The 18,713-nt window shown below is 43.0% G+C and overlaps 1 protein-coding gene across 2 annotated transcripts; it reads left to right on the forward strand.

Annotated features, from left to right (window-relative positions):
- Positions 1 to 1,141: 1,141 nt before the first annotated feature.
- tmco6 (transmembrane and coiled-coil domains 6) lies at positions 1,142 to 10,966 on the forward strand. 2 transcript variants are annotated; one of them, XM_021560922.3, is made up of 13 exons: positions 1,142 to 1,946; positions 2,353 to 2,456; positions 2,584 to 2,699; positions 6,280 to 6,466; positions 6,572 to 6,676; positions 6,765 to 6,856; positions 7,001 to 7,117; positions 7,397 to 7,511; positions 7,713 to 7,893; positions 9,319 to 9,419; positions 9,681 to 9,848; positions 10,069 to 10,194; positions 10,749 to 10,966. In XM_021560922.3, exons 1-13 carry the CDS (start codon positions 1,856 to 1,858, stop codon positions 10,770 to 10,772), a joined length of 1,527 nt encoding a protein of 508 aa, XP_021416597.1. In that variant the 5' UTR covers positions 1,142 to 1,855; the 3' UTR covers positions 10,773 to 10,966. The 2 variants fall into 2 exon arrangements, with proteins under 2 accessions (XP_021416597.1, XP_090054340.1); XM_090198214.1 differs by having other exon boundaries at positions 1,157 to 1,238.
- Positions 10,967 to 18,713: the final 7,747 nt, after the last annotated feature.

The following is an 18,713-nucleotide window of genomic DNA, read 5'->3' on the forward strand; positions in this document are numbered from 1 at the left end:
GTTTAGATTCTGATTCACTGATAGAGTGAACATTATTCAGTGAGTTAAAAAACATATCTGTGGATTCCTGACAGTACGTAGAGCTATACAATTTTCTGTAAAAATTGCTGCAGTATTTAGCGATTAATTTTTGGTCATCTGTAATAACACCATCAATGTTTAACTTATGGATAGTGTTATTTTTAGAGTGACATTTCTCAAGTCAAAAGAAATAGGATGAATTCTGTTCTCCCTCCTCAATCCATTTTTTTCCTAGATCTAATAAAGGCTCCTTCTGCTTTTAATTTATATATGTTATCCAGTTTATTTTGTAACTCAATTAGTTCCATCTTCTCCTCCCCCAAGAGGTCAGCTGGGGACCTCTGAGAAAGGGAAGTTATCTTAATGATCACCTTTTCCTCCTCAGCTCTTCTGGTCTTAGCAAGATTACTACCATATTTTCTAAGATATTTGGACACCTCAAATTTAAAGAGCTCCCAGTTCTTGCAATACGATTTTTCTTCACAAGCCTTTTCCCAAAAGTGTGAGAGCAGATCTTTAACCTCAAATGTAACTATATAATTATTTAATAATGAGCTATTTAGCTTCCAGGATGCTCTACCAAGGTTCGTATCAGGGGTAAATATTTTGATATTTAAATAAAAGGGTACCTACTATTTTAAGTACATATGAAAACTGGTCATAAAATAATTGAATAAAAAATGTTTTACATATAAACGTTCCTAAGACCTTTTTTGGAAATAAGTATTAATAACTAAATAGAACAATAACCGTGTAAAGTCAGAACAGACCTGTATGCCATTTAAAACAGTATCTTGGTTACTGTATACATAAAACATAAATTCAGCTTTCAATCTTCTTCTTAATTTTGTAAACAAAATAGGACTTCTGGTCATACAAGAACAAACTAATGAATTGAAATTCCTGAGTATTCCTGTAAAATAGTCAGTCACCTGATGCTTGTTAGGTAAACCACATAAGGAAAATGAGAATACCATGGATGAAACCATCAGCCTGTTCCTTCTGAAGAAAGTCTCCAGCCTTGGGTTGCATAGCATCAAATTCGTCATAGGAACCACTTGATATGATTGGTCGCCTCTGGTGATTTGCATAAAGTTGGGAAAAGCTTATTTTTCACCGCCTCTCACTCCGTGTTAGCACCGCCCAGGGTAGCCTAGTGGTTAGAGCGTTGGACTAGCAACCGGAAGTTTGCAAGCTCAAACCCCCGAGCTGACAAGGTACAAATCTGTCTTTTTGTCCTTGAACAGGCAGTTAGCCCACTGTTCCTAGGCCGTCATTGAAAATAAGAATTTGTTCTTAATTGACTTGCCTAGTTAAATAAAGGTAAAATAAATAAAATGGTCAATGCCCTCTCTGCATCGCGGTGTTTCCCCGCCAGGCGTCTTATGCTAGTGTACACAGTGCATGAGAGAAGGGTGATATGGAGAACTCAAAGAAGGAAGAAGTGGGAGTTAGTACATTGCCAAAACAAACTATGTTGTATTATGGTAGATAGGTTAGTTTCATTATTACGTATGGAGTTATTTAAAAAATAAAATAAAAAATGGGGGGGGGGGGGGGGGGTTCAAATCGTCCAGTTGGTGGGGCAATACACATTTTTTTGGTGTAGTCCGCCATAAAACTCACAGAAGAAGGCGCTTTCCTGAAGCTGGACCATGCCACGCCTGTCCGATAGGTGGAAATACTCACATTGTGTAATAACATTAATGTATCCAATTTTCCGGCAAAGAAGATGATGTCAACAGTCTTGTCTGAAAATATCAAATGCTAGCTCATATGGCCTATTAACGTAGCTATTTAGGTAATTGAATGGATAACTTGGTCGATAGATGAAATGTGGAGGTTGAACGCAGTCCGCCACAAGGCTGGACGTCAGGGCAGCGACTTGGAGGAGTTCAAGTTCAAGAGACGAGAACATGAAAAAGGTGAGCTAGCTGAATGTTGGCTAACGTTTTCCAACTAACGTTAACGTTACCTTGCCAGCTGTGATTAGACTTGACAAGCTACTCTGTCAATATATTCCCTCTATAACACTGCTGTGTCTTATTGTGAAATGAATACAACACGTTAGAAACACTTGTTCTCCTTAAACTGATTTCATATTTGTTCAAAGTACCCGGAGCCGTACAAATCGTGCATGGTGGTGGAATCTCCTGGCCTCCCAGTACGGATGTTATGAGCGCGGGCTGCGTGTTAACGTATTCCCATGACAAACTACCCGCTCCATTGTAGTTATTAAATATATCACACTACAGTACAATATGCCACATAAGCACTGTTCCGTTACTGTTGTCATTGCTCTATGTTGATTTGCTGGGTCTCTCACTGTAGAGTTGAGACGGGCCCGGAAGGACAGCCAGCTGGTCAGCAAGAGACTCCTGCTGAATGATGACGAGGAGGAGGATGGCACCATGGACACACTGGCCAGCGATCAGGTATTGGGCCCTTGTATAACAACCACTGTCAGAGATGAAGATTCTAGTCAGCAACCGAGCAGAGAAGCACATCAACTGTTAATTGAGTATAACAGAAGTTATTTTCTGGTTTTCTTTCTCTATCTAGGTGGTAGAGTTGTTCAACATAGTTCGCCATGGCAGGGACTTGGTGAAGAAAGAAGCTGACCTAAGAGCGCTGAGGAAAGCCCTCCGCAGCCCCTCAGCCCACCTCATCCTTATCAAGTATGAAGGTCTTGTTCTCTGTCTCTCTCTTTTTGTGTGTACATTTCTTCACATTGTATTGTGTTACAACGTGGGATTAAAATGTATTTAACACGTTTTTTTGGTCAACAACCTACACAAAATACTATATATTACTATATATTTTTAAAACCTCTACAGGATTGCTGGGTCCCCCTCGGGACAGCTGAACTAATGTAGGCTAATGCGATTAGCATAAGGTTGTAAGTAACAAGAAAATTTCCCAGGACATAGACATATCTGATATTGGCAGAAAGCTTAAATTCTTGTTAATTTAACTGTACTGTCCAATTTACAGTAGCTATTACAGTGAAAGAATACCATGCTATTGTTTGAGGAGTGTGCACAATTTTGAACATGAAAAGTTATTAATAAACCAATTAGGCACATTTGGGCAGTCTTGATAGAATATGTTGAAAATGAAGAAAAAAAAGGGTCCTATCCTTAAGAGATTTTAAGGATGAATTAAAATACAATAACTATATGGCTGCCAACTCTCATGCATTGGCCTTGAGACACACATTTGACCCTCTTCTCACAGTACACCTCTTATATCTCACACATTAAAAAGTACTGCATTTATTTTTATATTTCGTCCATTGTATAGTCAGCGAGTTAACTTTTCAACTGTGCTCCAAATCGTTTTGAAATTTGAGCATCTGCAATTAAATGTATCATTGTCCTGTCTTGCCACAGCACTGTGAACCTGTCACATTATGTAAGGGATCAAGGGGATTGGATGCATGTTTTAAAGAAACGCCCCTCAAGATTCGAGTGGAGCTGAATGGAGAGAGAGAGAATGTTCTCCGCTGCGTTTAAAGAACTGTAAAAAGAGTAGCGCTGTTTTATGTGCGGTGTTGTCAACAAAATTAGGTTGCTTTTGCTCCCGTCCCTATTGCAGAATGCCGCCTTTTGACAGTATGTACTAAAGTCGATTTAATTCGCACCTGCATTAGTCCCCCTCGTTTGGTGATTGGCATTTAGGCTGTCACAACGAAAAGGCAGCAGACAGACCTACCGTACGTTTTAGCAGAGACATTTGCTGACCTGATTTTATAACTATGAAAATAATTTTGTCAATCAGATTGTGAACCCAAAAGTGTACGTTTGATTCTAGAGGCGGGACAATAAATAGAAACATCATTTTGTTAGGGTGTAGGGGCAGATTTGTCATCTTGTCTTCAGGAGATTATTAGGGTAATTAATGTGCTTGTCAGAAAGAACACTACTGTTATTCCCCACGCTTTGTTTATTAATCCACTTCTTACCAATTTGGCCAGTGTAATCACATTTTAAATCTCATATGCCTATCTTTGTCTTTTGAAAAAACAATTATGAGGCTATGTATTTTTGCAGCCATTCATGGACAGTTTAAAATAAGTCATACAAATAAGCAATGGATATTAAATGCTCCAGGAATCTTTAAATAATTAGACATTTAGCATTGTGCACATGCTAGGCAACTCATAAACGTGTCATATGTTGTCTCTGTAGAGTAAGATGATGACAAGGATCTTCAACTAGTAGGTATAAACCACCTGAATATTGATATTCATTTTATTTTCTTGAAGGTTTGGTGATGTTGAGAAATGAAGTGTTATAAGAAGAACATTTTCAAACACCCAGCAGTTGGGAAACATAAATCAGGGGTGGCCAACCCTCCTGGAGAGCAAGCAGTGTTTTCTTCCCACCCTATTTTAAAGAGAGAGTTCACCCAAATGATAAAATACTAAATGTTTCTGTCCTTACCTTGAAAGTAGTCTACAGTATGGACAAGGAGACTGCAATCTATGATTTGGTTAACCACTGCCATCAACCATTACTATGTTCTGTGCAGAGCCTTGGTGGAGTGGTAACACTGAGAACAGGGATCAATCCCTGCTTCCAACCCTCCCACTGCCTCTAGCATTTGCTTGTCTCCCTATCTAATTGAATTAGTCTGAATAAAGTGTCAAACCACTTTTATTTTTATTTTTAAACATTACATTTCAAAGTCGTCCAATTTGTGAGTGTTCATTTAATGTTCAAAGCATCCTGAATAGACCTGACCTGTGTTTTTTATGAATAAAAAAAATCCACCTTGGTCATAGGCCTAAGCCGTGTCAAAATACTGTACGTCGAATTGCAGGAAATTTGCTTTAAAACAGTACAAATGTTCCCCCTCTAGTGGTTGTGCTACGGGGCAATGAAATTCACATAGCAAATCTCCAAGCTTTCTTCAAAAGTTGGCAGCCCTGTAACTAAAATATAGTTGTTCCATAAGTATTCAGCTCCCTGGATCAATACAAATTGGAAACACCTTTGGCATCGGTTATACCGAAGAGTGTTCACGGGTAAGTCTATAAGTGCTTTGCACACCTGGATTGTGCAATATTTGTCCGTTTATTCTTTTCAAAATTCTTCAAGCTCTGTCAAGATTTTGGGGGATCATGGCTAGACAGCAATTTTCAGGTCTTGCCATACATTTTCAAGCAAAACTGTAACTGTAATTATTGTCCCGCTGAAAGGTGAATTCCTCTCCCAGTCGCTGTTGTAAAGTGGACTGTAGCAGGTTTTCCTCTAGGATTTTACCTGTGCTTAGCTCCATCCCGGTTTCTTTTTATCCTGAAACATTTTTGTCCATGAGAAGCATACCCATACCATGATGCAGCCACCACCATGCTTGAAAATAAGGAGGAAGTTACTCAGTGATGTGTTGTGTTGGAGTTGCCCCAAACATAAGGCTTTTCTGTGTTTTTTTTGTTTGTTGCAGCATTACTTTAGTGCCTTGCATACAAGATGCATGTTTTGGAATATTTTTATTCTGTATATTTGTTCTCCTTTTCACTCTGTCATTTAGGTAATTATTGTTGTTGATCTATCCTCAGTTTTCTCCCATCACAGCCATTGCATTTTTTAAAATCAGTAATGGCCTCGTGGTAACATCCCGAGCAGTTTCATTCCTGTCCTGCAGCCCGGTTCAGAAGGAAGTCTGCATCTTTGATGTGTCTAGGTGGTTTAATCCATCATTCACATAATTATTAACTTGGCCACACTTAAAGAGATATTCAACGTCTGATTTGTTTGTTACCCATCTACCGATCACTGCCCTTTTTATGAGTCTTTCCAAATACTCTCTGGTCTTTGTAGTTGAATCTGTGCTTGAAATTCAATACTTGACTGAGGGACCTTTATAGATGTTGAATGTATGGGGGGAAAGAGGAAGGGTGAGTCATTCAAAAATCATGTCAAGCTCCAATATTTCACACAGATTGAGTCCATGTAACTTATTATGTGATTTGTTAAGCCACATTCCACCCCTGAACCAATTTAGGCTTGCCTAAACAAAGGGGCTGAATACTTTTGCAACAACTATATTTTAATTATACACTTTCTTTCTTTTATCTTAAAAAAATATATACTTTTTCTTCCAATTTGACATTACAGAGTATTTTGTGTAGATTGTTAACAAAAAAATGACAATTAAGTAATCTAATATTTCTTTTATAAGGGACTGTATATACGTGTATATATCAGTATGGGCCTTTAATTTCTCGTCTCTGTCCTTTCCATATGTGCTCAGGCAGCCGAACAGTATTGCGATCCTGGTGACTAACCTCTGTGGCCCCAACCCTCAGTGTCGTCTGGAGGCTGCCCGCTGTCTCCACGAGCTGTCCCACTCCCCCCACAGCGAGGTGGACTCGTTGAGGCTCCGACAGGCCACACCCTACCTGATCACCTTCCTCTCTGGACAGAGCCCCAAGTTCACTGTCAGTCCCACAGCTCATACATAGTACCTGCCTTTATCAAACAGCCTAGTGAAGTATTACACAGTTTTTTTTTCTCGCTTTTGTATGTGTTGTGTTTCTTTACAGGAGCTGTGTCTCTACACCCTGGGTAACATGTGTCCAGACAGCGAGAATGTGAGAGATATGCTTCTAGCTCAGGGCATCATACCTGCTTTGAACAACTGCATCCAGGTCAGCTACAAACCTCTGTACTGTCTGTCAATCGACTAACCTGCCATTGTCTCCTTTATAACACACTCTAAACTGTTTGTGTGTGTAGATCCACAGGACTAACCTGGCAGTGGTTGAAGCAGTAGGGTTCACCCTCTCCCAGCTCATCTCAGCGAACTACGTCACAGAGAGAATCATCCCGTAAATTAACATCATGGTTGTAGCTAAACTGAGAGAGAATATTTATACTGTACTATGGAAACTTCCATCAGACACCATTCAGAGATGCCGTTGAGAGATCCCGTTTGTAGTCAGGGCTATGCTCTCCTGTCTGTTTGTCTGTAGGGCAGTCTTGGCGTCTGGTTTGATCCCTCGCCTCCTCTCAGTGTTGACCCCTGACTCTCAGTTTGGCCTGGGACCAGTCATTGAGTGTGCCTGGTGCCTGCACTACCTGGCCTGCAGGTCAGACACTTCACCTTAGAATCAGGGTTAATCCCAAATGCCACCCTATTCCCTGTATAGTGCACTACTTTTGACCAGAGCCCTATGGTCCTGGTCAAAAGTAGTGCACTTTGTAGGGAATTTGGGATGCACACTATATCACCTTAACCTGGGTGTCACCCAGGAGGACCAGCTACTGTGTCTGTTTGTGGTTGCCATTGAATATGGTGCTGTTATACTGGATACAATGTGGTGGCACTGTGTGATTCTTTTGTCTGTTTTTTGCTCTCTTGTCTAAAGCAACGTGGACAATGGGGCACTGGTGGCCCAAGGTACTCTTCTACATTGCACTTCCCTCTTGGTGACACTTGGTGTTGCTGTTGCTAAAGGAAGTATAGAGGAGGGAATTGAGCTGGTGAGTAGTTGCTGAATCCAAACTCTTTTTCGAAGTTACCCCTCCAAACAAAGTACATGTGTTGTATAACTCTGTGTCTGATAGACACCAACTGTACCAGAACGCAAGGTAGCAATTTGATGAGATGAATAGCAATGTAGATAACCTAGGCTCCTGTCATAATCTACATCCCGCCTTCCTTTCTCACTCTCTCCTCTCCAGTTGATCTGGCCCCTGCTGCGCTGTGTTGGGAACCTGCTGTTATCTGGGCCCCTGGGGGCCCTACAGCCCCAGCTAAACGATAGCCGTCTCCTGGCTGCGCTGTGTGCTTTTCCTCAGGCCTTCCTCCAGACCCACCCAGCCCTGGCCAGAGAGAGCGTCTGGGTCCTCAACAACCTCACAGGTGAGAGAGGGAATTGACTTGTACATCTGTTTTGTGTTCTAAATCTGTATAGATAACTGCTTGTCATATAAAGTGATCATATTTTCAGCAGCGGTGTTACATCTCTCCTTTCACACTCCGGAGCTCGGCCATATTGAATGCCTGTGTTATATACATATCATAAATGTCAACTCATTCAAACATGATTTAAGTAAGTCCTTTGACGGGACAAATTTATCATTTGACCTGGCCAGGGAAAGTTGCAGCATTACTGTAACTGGCCACGTAGTCAGGGCAGTAGCGGTGTGTGGTGGGTAAAATCACTGGGGATGCAAGCCAGATGGGGAGCGTCGCTGCACAGCTATTTTCAGGTCTCTCCAGAGATGTTCGATCGGGCTCTGGCTGGGCCACTCAAAGACATTCAGAAACTTGTCCAGAATCCACTCCTGTGTTGTCTTGGCTGTGTGTGTAGGGTTGTTGTCCTGTTGGAAGGTGAACCTTCGCCCCAGTCTGAGGTCCTGAGCAGGTTTTCATCAAGGAACTCTCTGTACTTTGCTCCGTTCATCTTTCCCTCGATCCTGACTAGTCTCCCAGTCCCTGCCGCTGAAAAACATCCACACTGCATGATGCTGCCACCACCATGTTTCACCGTATAGATGGTGCCATGTTTCTTCCAGAGGTAACACTTGGCATTGAGGCCAAAGAGTTCAATCTTGGTTTCATCAGACCAGAGAATCTTGTTTCTAGTGGTCTGAGAGTCTTTTAGGTGCCTTTTGGCAAACTCCAAGCGGGCTGTCGTGCCTTTTACTGAGGAGTGGCTTCCGTCTGGCCACATTTTACTATAATGGCCTGAAGGATGGAGTGCTGCAGAGATGGTTATCCTTCTGGAAGGTTTTCCCATCACCACAGAGGAGCTCTGTCAGAGTGACCATCAGGTTCTTGTTCACCTCCCTGACAAAGGCCCTTCTCCCCTGATTGCTCAGTTTGGCCGGGCGGCCAGCTCTAGGAAGAGTCTTGGTGGTTCCAAACTTCTTCCATTTAAGAATGACGGAGGCCACTGTTCTTGGAACCATCAGTGCTGCAAAACATTTTGGGTATCCTTCCCCAGATCTGTGCTTCGACACAATCCTGTCTCTGAGCTCTACGGACAATTCCTTCGACCTCATGGCTTGGTTTTAGCTCAGAAGTGCACTATCAACTGTGGGACCTTTTATATAGACAGGCGTGTGCTTTCCAAATCATTCCCAATCAGTTGTATTTGCCACAGGTGGACTCCAATCAAGTTGTAGAAACATCTCAAGGATGATGAATGGCACAATTATGCACCTGAGCTCAATTTCAAGTCTCATAGTCAAGGGTCTGAATACTTATGTAGGGTCTGAATACTTGTTTAGCTGATAACCGGTCATTAATCTCTTTCCTCTCGCCCCCCCCCCCCCCCATCAGCTGCTGCAGACTCCAGTGTGTTCTGTTCTGCCCTTTTCTATCTGAATCTGGTTCCTGCTCTGATCCAGCTCCTGCCCTTCTCCCATGGCATTAACATCATGGTCAGTGCACTGACGCTTCTGTTCATGGTAGTAACATTGTTGTCAAGCCATCACTTCCCTTGACTTACGACTTACTGTTAATACACATTTGTTTCAGTATTATTTGGCCCGTTCAACCTTGATGTGGGCAGCATTATGCTTCTCCATCCACTGTTCCAATCCACTGAGCCACACACTATAGACATCAGCAGTTTCACTTGGGTCTGGGAAAGGATGTGACATTTAGATTGAATTAAAAATCTTTCTCCCTCACCCCACCAGGTGCTAAGGGTTCTGGGTAACATTGCCCATCAGGGGAGAGAGTACTGTCTCCACCTGGCTCAAGCTGGCCTGCTGCCTGCTCTCTGTGCCACACTCAAGATGGCCGACACCGAGGTGGTGACCTTCAGTCTGGAGGTGCTGGGCCAGCTGATGGCCAGTGACCCACAGGTAGGGAAGGCTCCCAACACCCCGCCAAACTAAAGATGGCTGCCTGCCATGCAGATGTCATAGTTTGTTGTTAGCCGTAAACACTGTTTAATGTGCAGTCTTGCGTTGTTTATCTGCTGTCTAATGTATGGAGAAAGGGGCTGTAAATGTCATATCTGGCAGAAACAAACTAGCACAGGCAGCTAGACGATGACTTTGATGAAGCGGTGCTTCTTCTCAGCTTGCAGAGGAGTTTGTGAAGCAGAGTGGGCTCCCCGTGCTGGAAGCCATCCAGTATAGCAACCAGGAGACTATCCGCCTCAGAGCAACACACCTGCTGGAACATCACCTGCTCCCACACTGCCCGGTGAGGACTATGCCCTAACACAGGCCGGGAGTGTGTACCTGGGTATACATATACACTGAATGTAGAAAACATTAAGGACAGCTTCCTAAAATTGAAATTGCACCCCCCCCCCCCTCCCTTGCCCTCAGAACAATCTCAATTCGTCAGGGCATAGACTCTACAAGGTGTTGCTGGCACATGTTGACTACAATGGTTCCCACAGTTGTGTCAGGTTGGCTGAATGTCTTTTGTCTTTCTTGCAGTTCTTGACACAAACCGGTACGCCTGGTACATGCTACCATACCCCGTTCAAAGGCACTTAAGTCTTTTGTCTTGCCCATTCACCCTCTGAAAGGCACACACACAATCCATGTCTCAATTGTCTAAAGGCTTAAAATATTCCCGTCATCAACACTGATTAAAGTGGATTTAACAACTGACATAAATAAGGGATCATAACTTTCTCCTGGTCATTCAATGTCATGAAAAGAGCAGGTGTCCTTAATGATTTGTATACTCAGTGTATGTGTTTTTAGGGTACAGACATTTGTTAATGCTTTGTTTTGTTGTTAAAGGTGGATACCTCTGCATCCCAGTGAGGAGCCTACAGAACGGGAGTGCCACAAAACCCAGACTTACAAATACTTTAAACAGGTCTACTTAGAAAACCTACTAGTACATTTCAAGTTTTTATTAAATTATGTGAAGATGCTCAAATGTAAATATGTGCTGGATATCAATAGGATGTTATTTTTACACTGCTTTAATAAAATGCCAAATTATACCAACAGAATGTGATGTCTTTGGAGCCTCTTGTTTTCGTTTGATTACTACAGCAGGTTTGCATGTGTGCGTGCGTGTGAGTGACTCAGTAACCTCGTCCCCAAGCTAATTGCGTATAGTGAGGAGGTGTCCGGTGAACAAGGTTAGTGACTCAGCAACAGTAAACATACACACCTGTTTGCATCAATCATTAGGTTGATAACTGTTGATTACTTCTGATAACATTACTTTTGTCTGTATTGTGTGTTTTCAGTGTCTAAGAGCCAGGGAGGCCGGCAGGTAGAGGCTGTTTGAAGTAGTGAGACGTACTGATAGTGTCAGACTGTACCTTTCTCCGCCATCCCTATCCTACACCTCCATGGCACCTGGTACGGTAGGGGATCGTCCCTTAGTTGACACTCGCCCTGTACAGGGCTGGCAGAGGTGGAGCAGGAGTACAGCCTGGCTCCTTAGACCGCTGCCAATCAACGCCTGTCCTGGACTCCCGCAATCTCCTCCATCTGTTTACATTGGCAAGCTTCAGACAGATTGGCTGACTTAAAGGGCAACAACAACCAGGGTTGGGCTGTTTTGGCGACGTATTATCGCCACACCGGCAGTCGCGAGTCATGACCGCAGTCAAATTCCACATCACCGCTGAGTCATGGTAACTAGTCTTCTCCAAAACTGCACTCTGATGCCGCTGATCATTAACAGCCTACTAAACTTCCTAACAGCCAGTCGCTAATGGCCTGGTAGTCAGTGCTCTGTTTTTCCTTCGAATCACGCTGACATAAATGCAATCAAAAATTGAATAAAGTATTTGAGAGCCCTGGCAATTATAGTTTGAGCGGGGGTAGGATCACCTGTTGGGCAGCGAGAGCCAGCTCCTCGTAGCTGGTTGATGCATGGGATGAAATGTGTTCCTATGAGCCCATGTTGCGCAACATTTCTATAGGCTATTCTATGCAATTGCGTGAGAAAACAGAGTTTTGATGGCCTCTTAAAAAAAGGAGGATCCCATCAGCTTTCTATATGCTAGGCCTACTATATTTATTTCTCCACTTTTCATGTATTAAGCACATTGCTTCGCTTTACTACTGGAGTAGCCCACCTAGCTGGCATGAAAATGAACAGCGGGAAAAGCGTCCTCCATTCGCTATTCAAGGGCATATAGATGATGTGTTTTTTTTTTTTCCTGTTCCGACAGGTACGTGATAGTGGTCCATTCTAAATCAAAACTCATTTCACAGATATTATTTAGTATATGCAAAAATGAGATTAAATTGAGAATAGTCTGATGGGTGAGAATATTATTCATTGTGAATGATGCCCAGCGTGAGCAGTCTAAGGCAAGAAACGACATCATGTAGCCGAGCCCATAGGCCTATATGTCTTGATAAGGTTTGTATATCACAACTAAAGGGGCAAAATAACTCCAAGGGCAGCCTATAGGCCTAGAACCCCTGAGACAGGGTTGGAAAGCCCATCCCAGCCTACAGAGTCTAGTGAAATATGTTCTTACAAGCCCAATCATTGTTCCAATCGCTCTATGGATTACATGTTGTTTTTTTCCAGACAGTATTCATAACCTTTGACTTATTCCACATTTTGTTGTGTTACAGCCTGAATTCAAAATAGATGAAATATATTTTTTCCCCTCACCCATCTACACACAATACCCCATAATGGCAAAGTGAAAACATGAAAAATGAAATATCTAATTTACATAAGTATTCATACCCCTGAATCAATACATGTTAGAATCACCTTTGGCTGTAATTACAGCTGTGAGTCTTTCTCGGTAAGTCTCTAAGAGCTTTGAACACCTGGATTGTACAATATTTGCACATAATTCCTTTTAATCTTCTTCAAGCTCTGTCAAGTTTGCTTTTGATCATTGCTAGACAGCGATTTTCAAGTCTTGCCAGAGATTTTCAAGCCAATTTAAGTCAAAACTGTAACTAGGCCACTCAGGAACATTCACTGTCTTCTTGGTAAGCAACTCCAGTGTATATTTGGTCTTGTGTTTTAGGTTATTGTCCTGCTGAAAGGTGAATTTGTCTCCCAGTGTCTTTTAGAAACAGACTGAACCAGGTTTTCCTCTAGGATTTTGCCTGTGCTTAGCTCTAATTCCATTTATTTTTATCAACAAACAAAAAAAACTCATTGGTACTCAAAGATGTGTTGTGTTGGATTTGCCCCCAAATCATCACGCTTTGTATTTTAATTTAGTGTCTTAGTGCAAACAGGATGCACATTTTGGAATATTTTAATTCTGTACAGCAGGGGTGTCAAACTCATTCCATGGAGGGCCTAGACTAGAGTGCTGGTTTTCGGTTTTGCCTTTCAATTAAGCCCTAGACAACAAGGGGAAGGGAGTTCCTTACTAGTTAGTGACCTTAATTCATCAATCAAGTATAAAGGACGATCGAAAACCCAGAGACACTCAGTCCTCCGTGGAATGAGTTTGACACGTGATATACAAACGTATTTTTCACACTCGTTTACGTTAGTACTGTGGAGTAACTACAATGTTGTTGATCCATCTTCAGTTTTCTCCTGTCACAGCCATTAAATTCGCTAACTGTTTTAAAGTCACCATTGACCTCATGTTGAAATCCCTGAGCGGTGTCCTTCCTCTCCGGCAACTGAGTTAGGAAGGACGCCTGTATCTTTGTAGTGACTGGGTGTATTGATACACCATCCAAAGTGTAATTAATAACTTCACCATGCTCAAAGAGATATTCAATGTCTGCTTTTTTATTGCCTATCTACCAATAGGTGTCCTTCTTTGCAAGGCATTGGAAAACCTCTCTTGTCTTTGCGGTTGACTCTGTGTTTGAAATTCACTGCTCGACTGAGGGACTTTACAGATAATTTAATGTTTGGGGTGCAGAGATGAGGTAGTCATTATAAAATCATGTTAAACACTATTATTGCACATTATCCATGCAACTTATGTGACTTGTAAAAGCACATTTTTACTCCTGAAGTTATTTAGGCATTATTTAAAAAATAAAATAGTTCACCTTTATTTAACCATGTAGGTAAGTTGAGAACAAGTTCTCATTTACAATTGCGACCTGGCCAAGATAAAGCAAAGCAGTTCGACACATACAACAACACAGAGTTAAACATGGATTAAAACAAACATACAGTCAAAAAATAAGTCTATATACAATGTGAGCAAATTAGGTGAGATAAGGGAGGTGAAGGGAAAAAAAAGGCCATGGTGGTGAAGAAAAAACAATATAGCAACTAAAACACTGGAATGGTAGATTTGCAGTGGAAGAATGTGCAAGGTAGAGAGAAATAATGGGGTGCAAAGGAGCTAAATAAATAAATACAGTAGGGGGAGAGGTAGTTGTTTGGGCTAAATTATAGATGGGCTATGTCCAGGTGCAGTAATCTGAGCTGCTCTGACAGCTGGTGCTTAAAGCTAGTGAGGGAGATTAGTGTTTCCAGTTTCAGAGATTTTTATAGTTCGTTCCAGTCATTGGCAGCAGAGAACTGGAAGGAGAGGCGGCCAAAGGAACAATTGGTTTTGGGGGTGACCAGAGAGATATAACTGCTGGAGCGCGTGCTACAGGTGGGTGCTGCTATGGTGACCAGCGAGCTGAGATAAGGGGGGACTTTACCTAGCAGGGTCTTGTAGATGACCTGGAGCCAGTGGGTTTGGCGACGAGTATGAAGCGAGGGCCAGCCAATGAGAGCGTACAGGTTGCAGTTGTGGGTAGTGTTTGGGGCTTTGGTGACAAAACGGATGGCACTTTGATAGACTGCATCCAAATTATTGAGTAGGGTATTGCCGGCTATTTTGTAAATGACATCGCCGAAGTCGAGGATCGGTAGGATGGTCAGTTTTACAAGGGTATGTTTGGCAGCATGAGTGAAGGATTCTTTGTTGCGAAATAGGAAGCCAATTCTAGATTTAACTTTGGATTGGAGATGTTTGATGTGAGTCTGGAAGGAGTGTTTACAGTCTAACCAGACACCTAGGTATTTGTAGTTGTCCACATATTCTAAGTCAGAACCGTTCAGAGTAGTGATGTTGGACGGGCGGGCAGGTGCAGGTAGCGATCGGTTGAAGAGCATGCATTTAGTTTTACTTGTATTTAAGAGCAATTGGAGGCCACGGAAGGAGAGTTGTATGTCATTGAAGCTCGCCTGGAGGGTTGTTAACACAGTGTCCAAAGAAGGGCCAGAAGTATACAGAATGGTATCGTCTGCTTAGAGGTGGATCAGAGACCCACCAGCAGCAAGAGCGACATCATTGATGTATACAGAGAAGAGAGTCGGTCCAAGAATTGAACCCTGTGGCACCCCCATAGAGACTGCCAGGCGCCCGGACAACAGGCCCTCCGATTTGACACACTGAACTCTATTAGAGAAGTAGTTGGTGAACCAGGCGAGGCAATCATTTGAGAAACCAAGGCTGTTGAGTCTGCCAATGAGGATGTGGTGATTGACAGAGTTGAAAGCCTTGGCCAAGTCAATGAATACGGCTTGACAGTATTGTTTCTAATCGAAGGCAGTTATGACATCGTTTAGGACCTTGAGCGTGGCTGAGGTGCACCCATGACCAGCTCTGAAACCAGATTGCATAGCGGAGAAGGTATGGTGGGATTCGAAATAGTCGGTAATCTGTTTGTTGACTTGGCTTTTGAAGACCTTAGAAAGGCAGGGTAGGATAGATATAGGTCTGTAGCAGTTTGGGTCAAGAGTGCCCCCCCCCTTTGAAGAGGGGGATGACCGCAGCTGCTTTCCAATCTTTGGGAATATCAGACGACACGAAAGAGGTTGAACAGGCTAGTAATAGGGGTTGCAACAATTTCAGCAGATAATTTTTGAAAGAAAGGGTCCAGATTGTCTAGCCCGGTTGATTTGTAGGGGTCCAGATTTTGCAGCTCTTTCAGAACATCAGCTGACTGGATTTGGGAGAAGGAGAAATGGGGAAGGCTTGGGCGAGTTGCTGTGGGGGGTGCAGTGCATGGCCATCCGTAGAAAAATGCTTGTTGAAATGTTCAATTATAGTGGATTTATCGGTGGTGACAGTTTCCTATCCTCGGTGCAGTGGGAAACTGGGAGGTGGTGTTCTTATTCTCCATTCTCCACTTTACAGTGTCCCAGAACTTTTTTGAGTTTGTGTTGCAGGAAGCAAATTTCTGCTTGAAAAAGCTAACCTTGGCTTTTCTAACTGCCTGTGTATATTGGTTTCTAGCTTCCCTGAAAAGTTGAATATCACGAGGGCTGTTCGATGCTAATGCAGAACGCCATAGGATGTTTTTGTGTTGGTTAAGGGCAGTCAGTTCTGGGGAGAACCAAGGGCTATATCTGTTCCTGGTTCTAAATTTCTTGAATGGGGCATGCTTATTTAAGATGGTGAGGAAGGCTTTTTTTTAAATAACCACGCATCCTCTACTGACGGGATGAGATCAATATCCTTCTAGGATACCCCGGCCAGGTCGATTAGAAAGGCCTGCTCACTGAAGTGTTTCAGGGAGCGTTTGACAGTGATGAGTGGAGGTCGTTTGACCGCTGACACATTACGGATGCAGGCAATGAGGCAGTGATCGCTGAGGTCTTGGTTGAAAACAGCAGAGGTGTATTTAGAGGGAAAGTTGGTTAGGATGATATCTATGAGGGTGCCCGTGTTTATGGCTTTGGGGTGGTACCTGGTAGGTTCATTGATCATTTGTGTGAGATTGAGGGCATCAAGCTTAGATTGTAGGATGGCTGGGGTGTTAAGCATGTTCCAGTTTAGGTCGCCTAGCAGCACGAGCTCTGAAGATAGATGGGGGGCAATCAGTTCACATATGGTGTCCAGAGCACAGCTGGGGGCAGAGGGTGGTCTATAGCAGTCGGCAACGGTGGGAGACTTGTTTTTAGAGAGGTGGATTTTTAAAAGTAGAAGTTGAATTGTTTGGGTACAGACCTGGATAGTAGAACAGAACTTTCAGGCTATCTTTGCAGTAGATTGAAACACCGCCCCCTTTGGCCGTTCTATCTTGTCTGAAAATGTTGTAGTTAGTGATGAACATTTCAGAATTGTTGGTGGTCTTCCTAAGCCAAGATTCAGATACGTCTAGAACATGCGGGTTGGCAGAGTGAGCTAATGCAGTGAATAAAACAAACTTGGGGAGGAGGCTTCTAATGTTAACATGCATGAAACCAAGGGTATTATGGTTACAGAAGTCATCAAAAGAGAGCGCCTGGGGAATAGGAGTGGAGCTATGCACTGCAGGGCCTGGATTCACCTCTACATCACCTGAGGACCAGAGGGGTAGGATAAAGGTACGGCTAAAAGCTATGAGAATTGGTCGTCTAGAACGTCTGGAACAGAGATCAAAAGGACGTTTCTGGGGGCGATAAAAAGCTTCAAGGTATAATGTACAGACAAAGGTATGGTAGCATGTGAATACAGTGGAGGTAAACCTAGGTATTGAGTGATGATGAGAGAGATATTGTCTCTAGAAACATAATTGAAACCAGGTGATGTCATCGCATGTGTGGGTGGTGGAACTGAAAGCTTGGATAAGGTATAATGAGCAGGGCTAGAGGCTCTACAGTGAAATAATCCAATAAACACTAACCAGAACAGCAATGGACAAGGCATATTGACATTAAGGAGAGGCATGCTTCATCGAATGATCATAAGGGTCCAGTGAGTAGTGAGGTTGGTTGGGGTCACGGTGATTCAGACAACTAGCCGGGCCATCGGTAGCAGGCCATCAGATCGAGGTCTGTTTTTAGCCACCTCTTGCGTTTCCGTCGGTAGATTAGTGGGGTTCCGTGTGGTAGAGGGGACTAATCCAATTGGCAAAATAGATATAGTTATAGTGACCCAAGAAAAATTGTCCGATAGACCTATTCAGACAGCAGCCGATAAGACAGCTAACGATTAGCGGACCGCAGATGGGCGTTCAGGTAACGTCGTGACAGAGGGGCCAGTTGGATAACTCCCTCGGGCAGATAACGTCGGTAGTCCAGTCGTGAAGGCCCGGTGGGGCTCCCCATCGGCAGTAAAACGGGTCCGGATAGGTGATTGTAGCCCAGGAGTGGCTGATGAAACTCTTCAGCTGGCTAGCTCCGGAATAATTGATGTTTGCTCCGGGATCGACGTAAGCCAATAGTCACACGGATAGCAGCGTGCTAGCTGCGAGATCCAGGTGTAAATGTCCAGAGCTTGTGGGTTGAAATCCGGGGATATGGAGAGAAAAATAGGTCCGGTATGTTCTGGTCTGAGTTGCGTTGTACAAAAATCATCAAAACAAATGGGTTGAATACTTATTGACTCAAGACCAGTGGAGGCTTCTGAGGGCGGAACAGCTCATAATGGAAACCATGTGATTGATGCATTTGATACTATTCCGCTCCAGCCATTACCACAAGCCTATTCTCTCCAAGTAAGGTGCCACCAACCTCCTGTGCTCAATACATTTCAGCTTTTCATTTGTAAACATTTCTATAAACTTAATTTCACTTTGACATTATGGAGTATTTTGTGTAGGCCATGAACACGATCTTAATTTATTTCATTTTAAATTCAGGCTATAACACAACAAAATGTGGAAAAAGTCAAGGGGTGTGAATTATTGTGAAAGGCGCTGTATTGCCGTAGGCTATATGTAAAGACCAGATTAAATTGAGAATAGTCTGATGGATGAGACTATTAAGTGCTTGTAAAATTGTGAATGAGAGGCTGAGGAAGTGTGTTCAGCGGTCTAAGGCACTGCATCTCAGTACAAGAGGCTTCACTGCGGTCTCTGGTTCGA

This window comes from Oncorhynchus mykiss, chromosome 14, assembly GCF_057628025.1.
Source record: "Oncorhynchus mykiss isolate SJ-2025 chromosome 14, ASM5762802v1, whole genome shotgun sequence".
Classification (NCBI taxonomy): domain Eukaryota; kingdom Metazoa; phylum Chordata; class Actinopteri; order Salmoniformes; family Salmonidae; genus Oncorhynchus; species Oncorhynchus mykiss.